The sequence below is a fragment of the Hippocampus guttulatus genome, chromosome 21, assembly GCF_054856545.1.
Source record: "Hippocampus guttulatus isolate MCC_2025c chromosome 21, RoL_Hgut_1.0, whole genome shotgun sequence".
NCBI lineage: Eukaryota > Metazoa > Chordata > Actinopteri > Syngnathiformes > Syngnathidae > Hippocampus > Hippocampus guttulatus.
Window position 1 is genome coordinate 1,323,749 of NC_141281.1, and position 13,911 is coordinate 1,337,659.

At 41.2% G+C, this 13,911-nt stretch overlaps 1 protein-coding gene across 1 annotated transcript; it reads left to right on the forward strand.

Annotated features, from left to right (window-relative positions):
- Nucleotides 1–705: 705 nt before the first annotated feature.
- f3a (coagulation factor III, tissue factor a) lies at nt 706–13,655 on the forward strand. The gene is made up of 6 exons (XM_086102097.1): nt 706–938; nt 3,260–3,368; nt 3,480–3,673; nt 8,739–8,920; nt 9,017–9,185; nt 12,932–13,655. The coding sequence occupies exons 1-6, from the start codon at nt 863–865 to the stop codon at nt 13,072–13,074; spliced, it is 873 nt and encodes a 290-aa protein (XP_085958223.1). The 5' UTR covers nt 706–862; the 3' UTR covers nt 13,075–13,655.
- Nucleotides 13,656–13,911: the final 256 nt, after the last annotated feature.

Consider the following 13,911-nt stretch of genomic DNA (forward strand, 5'->3'; position numbering starts at 1 on the left):
TGACTGTGAATTTTGTGAAACCATATCAATATTTAACCACCCCCACATATTACAAACACAGCGAATAACAAATAGATGAGTATCTAGTTTTGACAACATCAAGAATAATGTCTTGTTCAAACGTAATTATTACATGATATATGATAATTAGAAATTTTAATTCAGACTTCAGCAAGCATCATGGAAGTTGACAGGCTTGAATTGCTTTTGCGGGCCACATAAAATCATGTGGTGGGCCAGATCTGGCCCCCAGACCTTGACTTTGACACCAGTGCTTTCGAATGTCCTAACTTCATTCATTCATAGCATAACTTGTTCCTTTTTTCTAATTCTGTCTGGTGACATTGTTCTTGCTGGGAAAAACATTCTTTTATGTTACGTCCCTATGTATTGGTGGGTGGGGGGGGGGGGACAACGTTTAAAATCAAACAAGTTAAAGACTTTTTCTCCCCCTCCCCCCAACATACTGTTTCCTGAATCTATTCGTGAGTGTTTGTAAAAGCTTGAATGAGAGGCATAAACTTTGTGCACAGTGTGGGTTGTTACGTTGTAAAATGCAGTACATTAACATTCAGTGGGTTAAGACTGGTGAGGCAGAGCTACCACATTAAATATGGCGCACGCGCTTACGTATCCCAGCAACCGGTCAACCCCTTTCAGGCGGAGTCTATTCCTATTCAATGTCAATGGTTTGAATTGAAGGACTGCACAAAGTGCACATTCAAATCGGAATAGTCATACAAGCGTCACCGAAAGGAGTCACTTGGGTACTATATACGCTCCTAACACAACCTCCGAGAACAAAGTACTGTAGACGCATTTTCGAACCGGATTATATCAACTCGGTGGAATTGAATGCAAAATGCTGAGGACAAAGAGGACAGCAGCCGCTGTGACGCTGGTAACACTCATCTTTCTCCGCTCAAATGCCGTCACAGGTGCGTTTTTCCCGTCCGCTTCCTTTTATGGGTGTCGCTGATGGAAGGTTTACTTTCAAATGTATTTCAACTAAACACGCATAATTAATGTTTGGTGTGTGTGACTGTGCGTGTGTATACTATATACAGTACTCTATTTATTGTACAGTGTTGTCGACATGATTGAAAACTTGTATCATCGCGTTAAAATCTACCATAAAAAGTGCTTTAAAGACACCTAGAATTTCAACCGTTTTAATTCACGAAAGATATGTGATTGAGCAATGTTATTTGTTTTTTTAAATAGATAATCAATCCAACTTTATTTGTTAATCGCTTTAAAAGGAGAGACCACTGCAACCAAATAGCTGTGCAAAGTAAAAAAAAAAGCATAATAAAAAAAAAAAGAAATAAATAATGCAATAAATACAGAACATGGAGGTAGAAGTGGGTAAACGCGTACGATGAAAAGACAAATGCTGGCCATAAAGGGTGGGGAAAAATCATCATAATAAATCAATTCAAACATAAATTGTACATAAAAGTTAGATTTTGTTGAATACATTTCTCCTTAATTTAGCAGTTCATCTACAATTTTGATACTTATAGCCATGCTAAACATTCCACCTGCATTTTTCTATATCATACAGTACATATAATTGACAATATTACACTGTACAGTTAATCGTCCATACCAACAGGTGTCAAATTCAAAGCCTGGGGGCCAGAACCGGTCTGCCACATTATTTTATGTGGGGCCCACCAAGGCAAATCATGTACATCGACATTGTGTTTTTTTGCTAAAATACTAAAAATTGCAAATCATCTTCACTTTTAACAACAAGAAGATTGCAATCATTTTTTTCATTTTTTTTAACCAACGGCCATTGAAAGGTAGGAGAAACCTTTTTTTTTTAACTGGCTTCTGACTTTAAAAGTAGTTATTCTTCAATTTGTTGTGTTTAAGACACAAGGTGCATATACTACATCCAGATGTATTAGCTTTAATTTTGCTTTGCTTTCCCCTGCTGTCAGTTCGGCATCCCAAACGAGAATCTATTTTTAATCGCCTTGCGTGGATCAAGATTGTTGAAATAAAAACAAATAGAAATCAAATTAGCGTGGAAAGTAATTGGACGAGCAGGAGTGCTTATCATTTTCTTCTAATGCAACATTACCCTCATGTCAGTCACTGTCCGTGTCAAAAGAACACTTAATCAGTCGCAAACCGCAGACCAACTCACGACTGACTCAATGTGTTTTATAACTGCAAAGCTTTTTATCCAGAAAGGATGGGCCATAGAGTTCAAAGTTGGCATTTATGATCTAGAGTTTTCTGTAAGCCGCATTCTTTTGAGGTACCGGTAATTGAATTTCGAGTTGGAAAAACAGGGTTCTTTCATGTTCATGCAAGTATGTGTGTGTGTCGGTGTGTGTGTGTGTGTGTGTCCAGAGCGATATAGTGGTACCTCTACTTAGGAAATTAATTGTTTCTGGAAGAAATTTCTTAACTAGAAAATTTTGTAAGCAGAGATGCGTTTTCCATGTAAATGTCCTAACCCGTTGCAAGCCCCCCAAAATTCAGACATAAATGTTTTATAAAGCAATAAAAATGCATCAAAATATGTAACAAATACATGTTACAATTAGATTATTGCACAATAAATGAGAGTTGTGCATAATGTAAAAAACAAAGATGAGTAAAGAATAAAAATGATGGTCATTCAACTTTTAACTGCGCACCCATCGTTTTCTGCCTTCTTTAGGTTATGTTCTCTCTCAGAAGTGGTTTTTGCCTGGCGTTTTGTAAAGGACTGATCCAAGGGTGTTTGCTTTTGTCGGCTTTTAACAGTCCTTCGAAAATGTCCAAGGCAAAAATCAGCATAGTGTGCGATCGCCCGAATGGTGAACAATTTTTCTGGGTGATTCACATTTACATAAAACTATCGGAACACCTCATGACTCAAGGGGCGAATGACGAGGATGCTGTATAAACACATTCTATCTACACGTGTAGACACATAGGGTAGAGGTCCCTCTTAGCCAATTCGAAGCCAGGAAGATGCTAGGTAATAACCAATGTCAGAGCAGCTATAGGTATGTCTCGTTCAGGAAACTCGCAGCTGTATTTTTACCTTTCATATCTTGAAATTTCTTTCGTAACAAGAGGCAATATTTTTCTGTTGAGGCGTTTCGTAACTTGAAAATTTCATATGAAGAGACGTTCGTAAGTAGAGGTACCACTGTATTTGGTTTTGGTTATATTATTAGTTACTTTACTATAATTTGACGACAAACTTTGAACAACATTTAAAATGTTTTGTGTCGATCTCATTTTTCAGGGATTTATCCCACTGCACAGACCGTCACCTGGAAATCCACAAACTTTAAAACCATTTTGACCTGGGAACCGTTACCGACTGACTACTCCTACACTGTCGAGTTCTCTCCGTAAGCCCTTTCATAGATAATGTACAGCAGTTCAGTTCTTCCAACAGCAACGTTTTGCCCTATCGTCATTTGCAATTATGTAATGGATTATGTGTGTGAAACCTTTTGCAGAGTTGCCAGAGACAAACAGAGGAACTCTAATTGCATACGTATCTCAACAACTACGTGCGATCTGACCAGTTCACTGGCTGACTTAAATTCCTGCTATGTAGCTGATGTCCTGTCTGAACCCCCGCTGGGAGTAACCTCTGACCTCACTGAGTTCCCACACACAAGCTCCTCCCGATTCTGCCCTGCCAATGACAGTAAGTTGACTTGAAATCCCCATCATTTAACCGGATCCCAAAAAAAGATGACAGCAATGTGGCATTGGACGGAAACAAATGGTTGAGGATGATTCGCAAATCATTGTGATTCTGTTTTTATTGATGTGTACCACAATGTCCCAACTTCATTGGAATTGGGTTTGTACATAATAGACATGACAAGCTTGAGAGAGGCTGAGAATTAGGCTACCTGTAAATGTTGGGGGTTGAGAGTAGTATATTTCTCTCCATTTTCGGTGCTGAATTGTACAACAAAAGATTCAGAGTTGCTGAGGTCAACAGGCTTTTCCTCAACGTAGTGCTTCTATTCAGACACTGCCACCCAGTGGGCACATGCATTCACTGCATGGATGTCAAACGATCCGCTGGATACCTTGATTATTGGCAACTCGGAAATATTTAGAAATGAAAGATTTGTTCTCAAAATAATATTTACTTTCCCTGGTAGGTATTTTGTATTTCAGCGACCACTTCCAAGTTTCATTCTACTTTCTTATTCCATGTTTTCAGTATGCCCACGTTCTATGATGAATGATGTCAGGTGCTATTTGTGTTTGGCGTGATGCGCGGTGCATGATGCAACAACAGTGTTCCTGCAGGGCTGTACTTCCAATTTATCACCTGATAGCACTGGTGCTACCAACTTTTCACTTGGTTGCAGCAGCACATGATTTGGTCGCTCGTCCCCTACTTGCTTTTGTGCGGCTGGATGATACTGGGGGAAAAAAACATGCGATATTGTTGTTTCATATTGCGATGTCAATATTGTTGCTTTATTTAACATGTTGCGAAACAAATGTCGATCGCAAGGGGTGTAGATGAGGAAAAAAAACTTTTGTGTGTCTCTGCGCATGTTATAAATGTTTTTGTGTTAATGCACACTGCACTTTATTCATCCTATCAGTGTCACTTTCACAAAAAGTACCGTATTTTCACGACCATTCGGCGCACCGTATGGTTGGGCGCAGTCTCATTAATGGGTGCTATTTCTGTATTTTACACATAGACAAAACGCACTGTATTATTGGGCGCAGTTTTAAAGTGGTAAAACATATGCCAGCTTAAACATACGGCATGCATGCGCGCACGCTAAAAACACGTTAGCTTGAAGCATACGGTAGCATGCCAAGACATACAGATACAAGCTAAAAACACGTTTTTAAAAAGTCAACGGAAGCAAAACTGAGTTCCATTGTATTTTATTTAGCCATCGTACAATGTACTCACGTTTTTCGATCAATCATCACCCAGAAATCCATCAAAGTCCTCATCCTCTGTATCAGAATTGAACAATTGTGCAAGTACCGGTAATCCATCAAAAACGCCGTGTTCCCTCTCGTTGTCAGAGTCACTCTCATTGCCATGTGACTCCACAGAAATGATGCCGGCTTTGCCAACAACTCGAACAACAGTGCAAGCAGACACGTTCGTCCAAGCAGCCACAATCCATTTGCAAATTGTGGCGTAACTCGCCTAGCGCTGCCTCCCACTCTTTGTAAAGTTGTGTTTGCCATCGATTGTTCCCATGCCGTTCGCAACTTTACTTTGAACGCCCGGTTGATGCCGATGTCCAGCGGTTGGAGTTCTTTAGTCAAGCCTCCGGGAATAACGGCAAGCTCAGAGTTAATTTGCTTGACTTGGTTTTTCACCGCTTCTGTGAGATGGGCACGCATGCCAAAAGCATAACCGATGGCTTGAAGTTTGAACTGAGCTTCGTAGGCGTGTCTCTTTGTAGAATTTATTTTCGGGGGTTCTTAGAAACCAAAACCGAAGTTGTTTTGCAACAATGCACATAGCCACACTCTATACAGGTGTTGGTACCTGCTTGTGGCGTCGCTTTAGCGTCCACTTACACGCCCACCCTTCACTCATTGGCGGACTTCTTCCCCGCATGCCTGTCGTCACTCACGTCTGCCTTTTCTCTCTCTCTCTCTCTCCATATATGTATATATACACGCCCACCCTTCCCTGATTGGCCGACTTCTTTGCCGCATGCTTGTCCACAGTCACTTCCGCCTTTTCTCTATATAAACAGCGTGTCGGCTCTCAGTCAGGTTTTGGAACTCAGCGCATACACAAGACGCTCCGCATCATAAGGCGTCCTGTCCATTTTGGAGATAATTTAAGACTTTTAATGGCGCCTTATAGTCGTGAAAATACGGTACTTTAAAAAATAAAATACGGGTCCTTAAAGTTCATAAAAATCATTTAAAAAAGAAGTTGTAAAATTAGGTTCTTAACTGTCCATAATTTTCAGGGAAATCTTCTAAAATCCATAAAAATTAACCTGCGGGGTTCATTTCATTTGTGTATGTCATTTTCCCCACCCTTCCAATTCATAGTTTTGTCGGAACATGCAGGACCTGGTACCCGCTCCGCTTTTTCGCCGTCTCCGATTAGTTCCGACGATGAACACGTGATCACTTCGGGTCATTCCGGAAAACAACAATAAAATTGACGCCATCCTGGGGCAGTGAATGGATGGTTTGGTTGCCGGCTACTCATCGAATTTATCGATCTCAACAAGTGACAGACAAATATGTAGCGACGCCACTCGAGCGAAGCGCGCCTCAGCAGCCGATCGTCCGCTGCTCTGTGCTGTGTGCGCGTCAGCTAAGCTTAGCTGTTGTTTCGGCTAGGCTAGCTTTTTGTTGTCGTAGATCAAAGAGTATTTGATTTGTGACGTCGGTTGCTTGGTTGAAACCAAAAGACGTGCGCGTGCGTACATGTTGCCGCAGACGCACACACAGCTGAGGCGCGCTTCGCTCGAGTGGCGTCGCTACAAATATTCCGGGACAATGCTATTTTCAAGTGGCGTGGCTGGAGAAGCCGGAGTTCCGTGTTTGGGTCGGAAAAATTGCTGTCGATTATACATCGGCCTACTGCCGCGTGTGCACGAAGGGCATCTCCGTGAGAGGTAAAACTTGTCATAGCCTCCTTGTCAAGTCAAATGCATTGAGGCACACAGCAAAACGGAAGAAAATTGATCGCCAAGAACTTGCAAAAGAGATTGAGGAGAAAACTAAGTCACCGTCTGCTATTCCCTAATTGTCATATCAGTTTCATATTTGTCATTATAAAACATGTCTGATCATTGAAGGTGATATGAGGGAAAATAATAGGCAAATGACATGCATTTCAGCTGTTCAGGTATACTGGATACTGCTAAGATGGGCATTCAGTACTACTGTTAGTGAAACCAGATTTTTCTAAACCCTGTCCAGGTGACCCATATGACCATTAGCTCTGTCTTAGTGTTGTGTTTATTCAAAAATAACTTGGTTTTATATTTTCTCAGTTTAAAATTTTCTTTGTGTGTTTTATTTGAGAATTAATTAAAAATGTTTATATCATTTTCCGACCTGTGTTACAGGTAGCAAAGTGAAAATTTGACATACAGTATGTCAAATAAAGGGTTAAGTGATTGCCCCTAAAAATAAAGATGTGCCCTTCTTTTGGCAGCAATGATTTGAACACCAGTTCAGTGATATGTGGCTTTCTGTTCAGCCCGTGTATTGCTGAGCGGGCATTAAATCCACCGTGAATCCCCCGCTGAATGGAGAAAAGTCCTTAAAAAATGGCTAAATTGGTCCACTAAAGTCATTAAAAGGTCCATAAATAAAAAGCAAGTGGAAGAGTGGGAACCTTGATCAAGCAGGACACCTTTTAACCCTTTAAGAGCAACGGTGGCGCGTGACCCGCATCATTGGAAGTTGTCAGCGCTCAGTGGTCTGCAATTGCAGCTCGGGATCAGAGCTGTCGTCACTTTTATTATTATCATTCAAAGCTTGTTTCACATACAATTTGCTGATGGGAGAGGGGGGTGGATAGCTCAGTTGGTAAGGCCTCATTTTGGCGCAGGCGAGACGGGGGTTCGAATCCCACTTGGGGCAATATAAAATCTTAACATTTGACGATTTCTGGGGTTTATATGTTATTCGAGCGGGCGTATTTTCCGCACTATAAGATGCTTCAAGTATAAGGCGCACCTTCAATGAATGGCCTATTTTAAAACTGTTTTGATATTTAGGGCGCACCGCTTTAAAAGGCGCATAGATAGAAGCTACAGTGGTGGCTGTGGTTGTGGTATGCATCCACTAGATGGAGCTTTGCTAAAGGGAATACAATACAATACAACACAGCTGTATTTATCTCGAACCTTCACAACCGCTACAGCTGTAACAAAGCGCTTTACAGAATATTTAAAATACTCCGTCCAAGAAATCAGAACATTGATCCATATCTAAAGCGCATCGGATTATAAGGCACATTGTCGGCATTTGAGAAAACTGAATGCTTCTCGGTGCGTTATAGTGCTGAAAATACGATATTCCTTATTGGAAGTGTTAACATGACTGAAAAAAAAAATGTGCACAGCGTGGTACGAAGATCATTGATGATTTTTCAAATTAGGTGGAGAAAACTTTAAGAACATAAAATGTTTGAAAAAAACAAATATATGTTGATTTCAATGTATGTACAGTTCCTGTATCTCGGAAATTTGCACTGGCCCGATCAGGCTATCGTGAGTGAACTTCGTGTGGTCTTCCACAGTCATATAGTGGCCGTCGGCCATTGTTCATGTGAAAATTCAGTGCAGTAATTTCTGAACAGCGCTTATGATTATTTCTACTCGGTCATCAGGCTGACTACTGCTGATATATTGTGTCTCCCAACTGGTTTGACGCTGGAACATTCTGTAATGCTGGACACAAGTCCGGTACTTGGACACCGCTGGGGTTTCGTCGTATTTTTTTTTTCCTGAACTTGCAATGAACATTCTTTTCCCCTTGTCGTGTTCTTAGCTTATCTTGGTTGTTTTCGATAAAAGTCTCACCAACACAGAGGAGATCTTTTTGAGTTACACTGATGCTTGTGAAATTTACACAAACTCACATTCATATGATCGCGGTCAGTTCGACCTCAATGTTTTGATCACGTTGTCAAAAATATTGCGGACACACTTTAAAATGGACCGTTTTTCAGAGTTCACACGTTTTCTTTTCTGCCAACAAACTACATCTGATCAGTGTCCTCTTCCCAGCTGATATCGGCAGACCGGATTTCAAGCTGGAGGTGAGCGACAACAAAAAGACGACGACGCTGTATGTGACCGACCCACTCACTGCCTTGTTTCGAGATGGTCGCCAGCTGAACATCAGAGACATTTTCTCAGATAAACTGCACTATAAAGTAACATACCGTAAAAATAAGAGCTCCGGCAAGGTAAGTGTCAACTTTCATTGCAAACGGCTTCGATTGCAAACGAACGATTGAGTTCATCGGGGAACCGTCGTTCCTCTCTTCACCGTATTCTTTCAGAAAGTTTTCATCTCGCCGACTGGTGTGATCGAGCTGTCTGCTCTGGATCAGGGAGAAAGCTACTGTTTTAATGTTCAGGCCTTCATTCCAAGCCGCAGCATCGATAAACAACTGGGAGAGTTGAGCCAAACTCAGTGCTCTGATGACGACGAACAATCCTTCTTTGAAGGTGAGTGATTAGCTCTTTTGTGGCAAACAAAATAAAGATTAAGGTACAATTTATTAATCCCATGAAGGGAGACTTATAAAGTTGTCAGTAAATTAGGAATGTCTGTAGGTTTTTTTCCTCCCCGAGTTTCAATATGACCTAGATTTTGGAGGACTTAAAAACTACAACAAAAAAAGAAATTCAATTGGGAGCGAAGGTAAAAAAAAAAATCTCACAAGAAAGATTCCTGAATATATTTGCGACCTCTTGCAAGTCCGTGACCCACATTTTGAAAGATTTAGTGTGGTTTATCGCAAGTTGTGTACACCCTTATAAAAGAACTATTTCAACTATTGCCTTCATGATGATGCAAAGTTTCAAAGTGTTGCCACATTGCTCCTCTCTGAGCGGTCTCCTTATCATGGTGGAATGGTTTGTGTTTCCCAATCAAAGCCTGGTTTGCACGGCAACATTTTAAACTTGTCGGCAGACTTCCAAAATCTGAGGAACCCCACATATGACGATTTTCCCCTTTTCCTCCTTTTCGGACTTTTGACAGCGCCATACTTTACCACGTTTGCCGTGAGAAAGTGCGTAGCCCGAGAAACAAACCAACGTTTGTGAGCTTTCAAGACGCCAACTCTGTCAAAGGACCGGACAAAGCTGTCCTTGCGCACGCCTATTCAAAAATTGTGAACTGGTAAAAACGATGTTTTTATTCCCAGTATTTTTTAATACATACTCTTGTAGGTCCGGATGAGCTGGACCACGGACTGCCAGCTCTGGACCACTGTTCTAAAATGTTCCTAAGTGTGATTGTGAGTATGAATGGTTGTTTGTCTGTGTGCCCCGTGATTGGCTGGCAACCAATTCAGGGTGTCCCCTGCCTGCTGCCCAAAGACAGCTGTGATAATTACTCGTACGCCTGTGACCCTCGTAAGGATCATGTGATAGATATTGATGTCAGTGTCCCTTGTACAGCATTTTGTATGCAGCGATGGCTGTTTGAAAGTGCTCTATAAATACAGTTGAGTTGTAGCTAGAGGAGAAGAAGTTCTTGCCGTGAAACCAATATCATGCACAGTGGCTTATGCAGCATTTACGTAACCCAGTAACCTGCCATTGTTATTGTAAACATTGGATACTGGTTGTGCTGGGAGGGGCCTTCAATATTCATACGATCAATGACAGGGAGACCTGGAAGGTCGCATTTGGAAGAGAATTTAACATTCCAAGAATGTTTGTTGTCATCACATTGCTAACAGAGCTTCAATCTGAGTGTGACAAGATGTGAATGATTGCGCGCGCTCGCGCAGGGTCCAGGGATCAACAACAACAACAACAACAAAAATAACATGTATGTCCAGAGTTTTTGATTTGAAAGGTCCAGTTTGAATTGACTAATTCGTCATGATTTGTACTGAAACAATGGGAAACATTTGGAATAGTTATTTATAGTTTGACACCCATGTGGCCTCTGGCTGGCGTTACTATATGCTAGGATAGCTACTGGTAGCCTGTTAGCACTCAAGCTATCCTCTTTCAAAATCGTACTTGACAATACAAATGACTTTTCCAACTGTTACACATCTTAACATGACATCCAGGCTACAAAGACCAAACAATAATTCTCATTAACTATTCAGGGGTAGGGGTGGCTCGGTAGTTGAGTGGTTAGTGTGTCAACTTCACAGTGCAGAGGTGCAGGGTTCAATTCCAGCTGTGGCCTTCCTGTGTGGAGTTTGCATGTTCTCCCTGGGCCTGCGTGGGTTTTCTCCGGGTACTCCGGTTTCCTCCGACATTCCAAAAACATGCATGGCAGTCTGACTGAACACTCTAAATTCCCCCTAGGTGTGAGTGTGAGCGCGGATGGTTGTTCGTCTGTGTGTGCGCTGTGAAGATGGCTGGAATAGGCTCCAGCACCCCCCGCGACCCAAGTGAGGATAAAGCGGTTCAGAAAATGAATAGATGAATAAATGTTACCTTGCTATCTTTTACACCGGGGGACCACGGTTTAAATCCTTGTCACGACATTCACATCATAATCTGATTGACCCAAATTCCAAACCACTGTCTGTTAAAATGCACCAGAAAGGGCATCGAGTGTCTAAATTATGTCAAAAACATACTGACTGCAGTGTCGTCGTTCCACCACTAGAGAGTGCTAATCGACTGCAAAAAGGGTCTTGGTTTAGTTGTCAAATGCAGGGGTCCCCAACCTTTTTTGCCCCACGGACCGGTTTATGTCAGACAATATTTTCAGGGACCGGCATTTAAGGTGTGGCGGAAATAATACAACAAAATCATATGATATGAGCTGCATAAAAACTGTGGCGTTTTCGAAATATAATAACAATAAAATAAACACAAGGAGCGTCTAATCTGGCCGCAACACTCTGATCGCGATGGTAATGTTTAATGCCCTCAAAATACGATACAATGCAAATTCAAAGTGCATGAAAATGATGACTTACCACAGCCCCGAGCTTGATTTTCTGCAACCAGACGGTGCCATCTCGTGGTAATAGGAGACAATGACACCTCAGGTGTGTGTTTTATGTCCAGTCTACTTCGTAATTTTGTTTTAGTCCTCGTTGCTGCAGACAACCCATGCCTCACACAGGTAGCATGTCGGAAATAGCAACAGTGCTATTGTGGCGATCTCAGAATATTCAGCCATAATTTTAATCCAGTTGTCTCAAAGGCCCTTTTAAGGCCGCCGTCATTGGCGATCTCCAGCAGTTTTTTTACTAATTTTTTCAAGTCTTTTTTTTTCGCGTAATCGGTCACGTGACGCAGAAGCGTGGTTTGACACGTGTCAAGCGTGACAGAGACGGATGTAACGGAGAATCCGGTAATTTTTCAAAATAAAACATCTTTCGTATTCCGAAATAAATAAAACGGAATTAAGGCAAGTTCTTTCTGTGCGGCCTGGCACCAAATGCCCTGCGGACCGGGAATGGTCCTCGGACCGGCGGTTGGGTAACCCTGGTCAAATGGATTTATGTGCTCTGTAAATGTCTGTATGAATGCAGTGTAATGAAGCCCAGAAACGACTCGGGCAACAAGAAGGAAAAAAATACGTCAACCATTTTTTGAAATCTAGTCGGTTGACTTGTTTGATTTTTTTTTTCCTACCCCAAGTCTTTGGTTTTAAAAGACAGTGACTGCGGGTGTTTTCTCACAGCAATCCTTTTTTTCTCGATTGCCGAAAGCAACTACCTCCATATTGTTTTGGTTCAGCCAAAGGAAATTTTGGTTCATCCAGTTGCTATTTCGCTCAAGACAGTGACACAGCATGTTAAATGAACTGCTGTCATTCAGGGAAATTGATGAATAGCTGTGTGACACCTGCATAAACCATGAAGCACTGACTCAAAGGTAACATATAGTGACTGAAGAAAAGGGGTCCAATGACAAACCCTTGAGGGATCCCACATCATGGCCATGTGATTAGATTCAAAACATAGAATGATCACAAAGAACTACTTTCCTTGAAGTAGGACCTGAACCCTTTTAGGACTGTTCACTTGAATCACACCCAAGTTTCCAACCTGTTCAACAGTTTGTTTTTGATCAATTGTATCACACTTTAACTTTTCAGTCAGATCTGAAGAGGGACTTCCTATGCCCTCGTCTTCGCAGGAAGACTTTGGGGCAAGATTCAAGACATACTTTTGTGTCTGTCTGTATTTTTGTTTTAATTGATCAATGTTGGTCATTAGCACATCTGATAATGTATCTCAAATGTCTTTTTTTCCCTACAGTGTATTCAGTGGGCGTGATTGTCGCTGTCATCCTCCTCATCTTGCTGCTGATCATCATAACTGTTGTAATAATAGTGTGCTGCAGGCGCAAGAAAAGTGCCCTCAAAACGGAAAAAGAAGGAGTTCCACTCCAGAGTATATAAAGGGTTCGCATCACAGCCACCCATCACTTTACGGTACGCGATAGTTACAGATATTGGATGGACATAACACTAGTCCTAAGAGTTTCTTTTTTTTTTTTTTTAAACGCGAGAATCAATACATCGGTTTCTGTGAAACCACTTTTTAATTGGACAGATGTTCTGTAGACTAAGAAAATAACTTATTTGCTGTCTCGTGAGAATTCCGTCAGGCTCAAATTAAAAAAGTAAAAATACTTTTTTTTAAATCATTATCCTCCTTATCACCATAATAATTGGAGTACAGATAGTAGAATTTTTTTCAAACCGAAAAAGATAAACACAAATCCCAATCTCATTTTTGATTGACATATTGTCCTTAAAATCAGTTCAGTTTTGTGTATTCATGCTCCTTTTGCCAATCATTGTGAAATATCACCTCCACTGGTTTTTGACAAATAAGCACTCTCACTTTGCTCCTGAGACTTGTTTTTAAGGTTTGACAGAACACGTTCATTTTCTTGTTTACTGTTTGAAAGCACCAAATGAAGCACAACTGGTGTTTGTTGATAATGTAATAAAAATTCGGATGGTATAACAGGCTACATGACGGATCAAAGTTTGTCTGTATCGAAGTCCTTTTGCGCCCTCTAGTGGAATACAACAAGTAAACCGTCACTTGGAGAGTGGTTGTGTGCGTGTTGTTGACTGACACAAAATCTAAAAGATAAAACACTGAAAAATAGAGAAATATGTTCGAGGATGCTTAATCAGCTCTGTGTCAGATCCTCTATTCGTGGCTCGGGTGAAAATTACTTTTTTTGGGAGCGGTTGAAAAGGTGAGTGTGAATCGCAATTGGT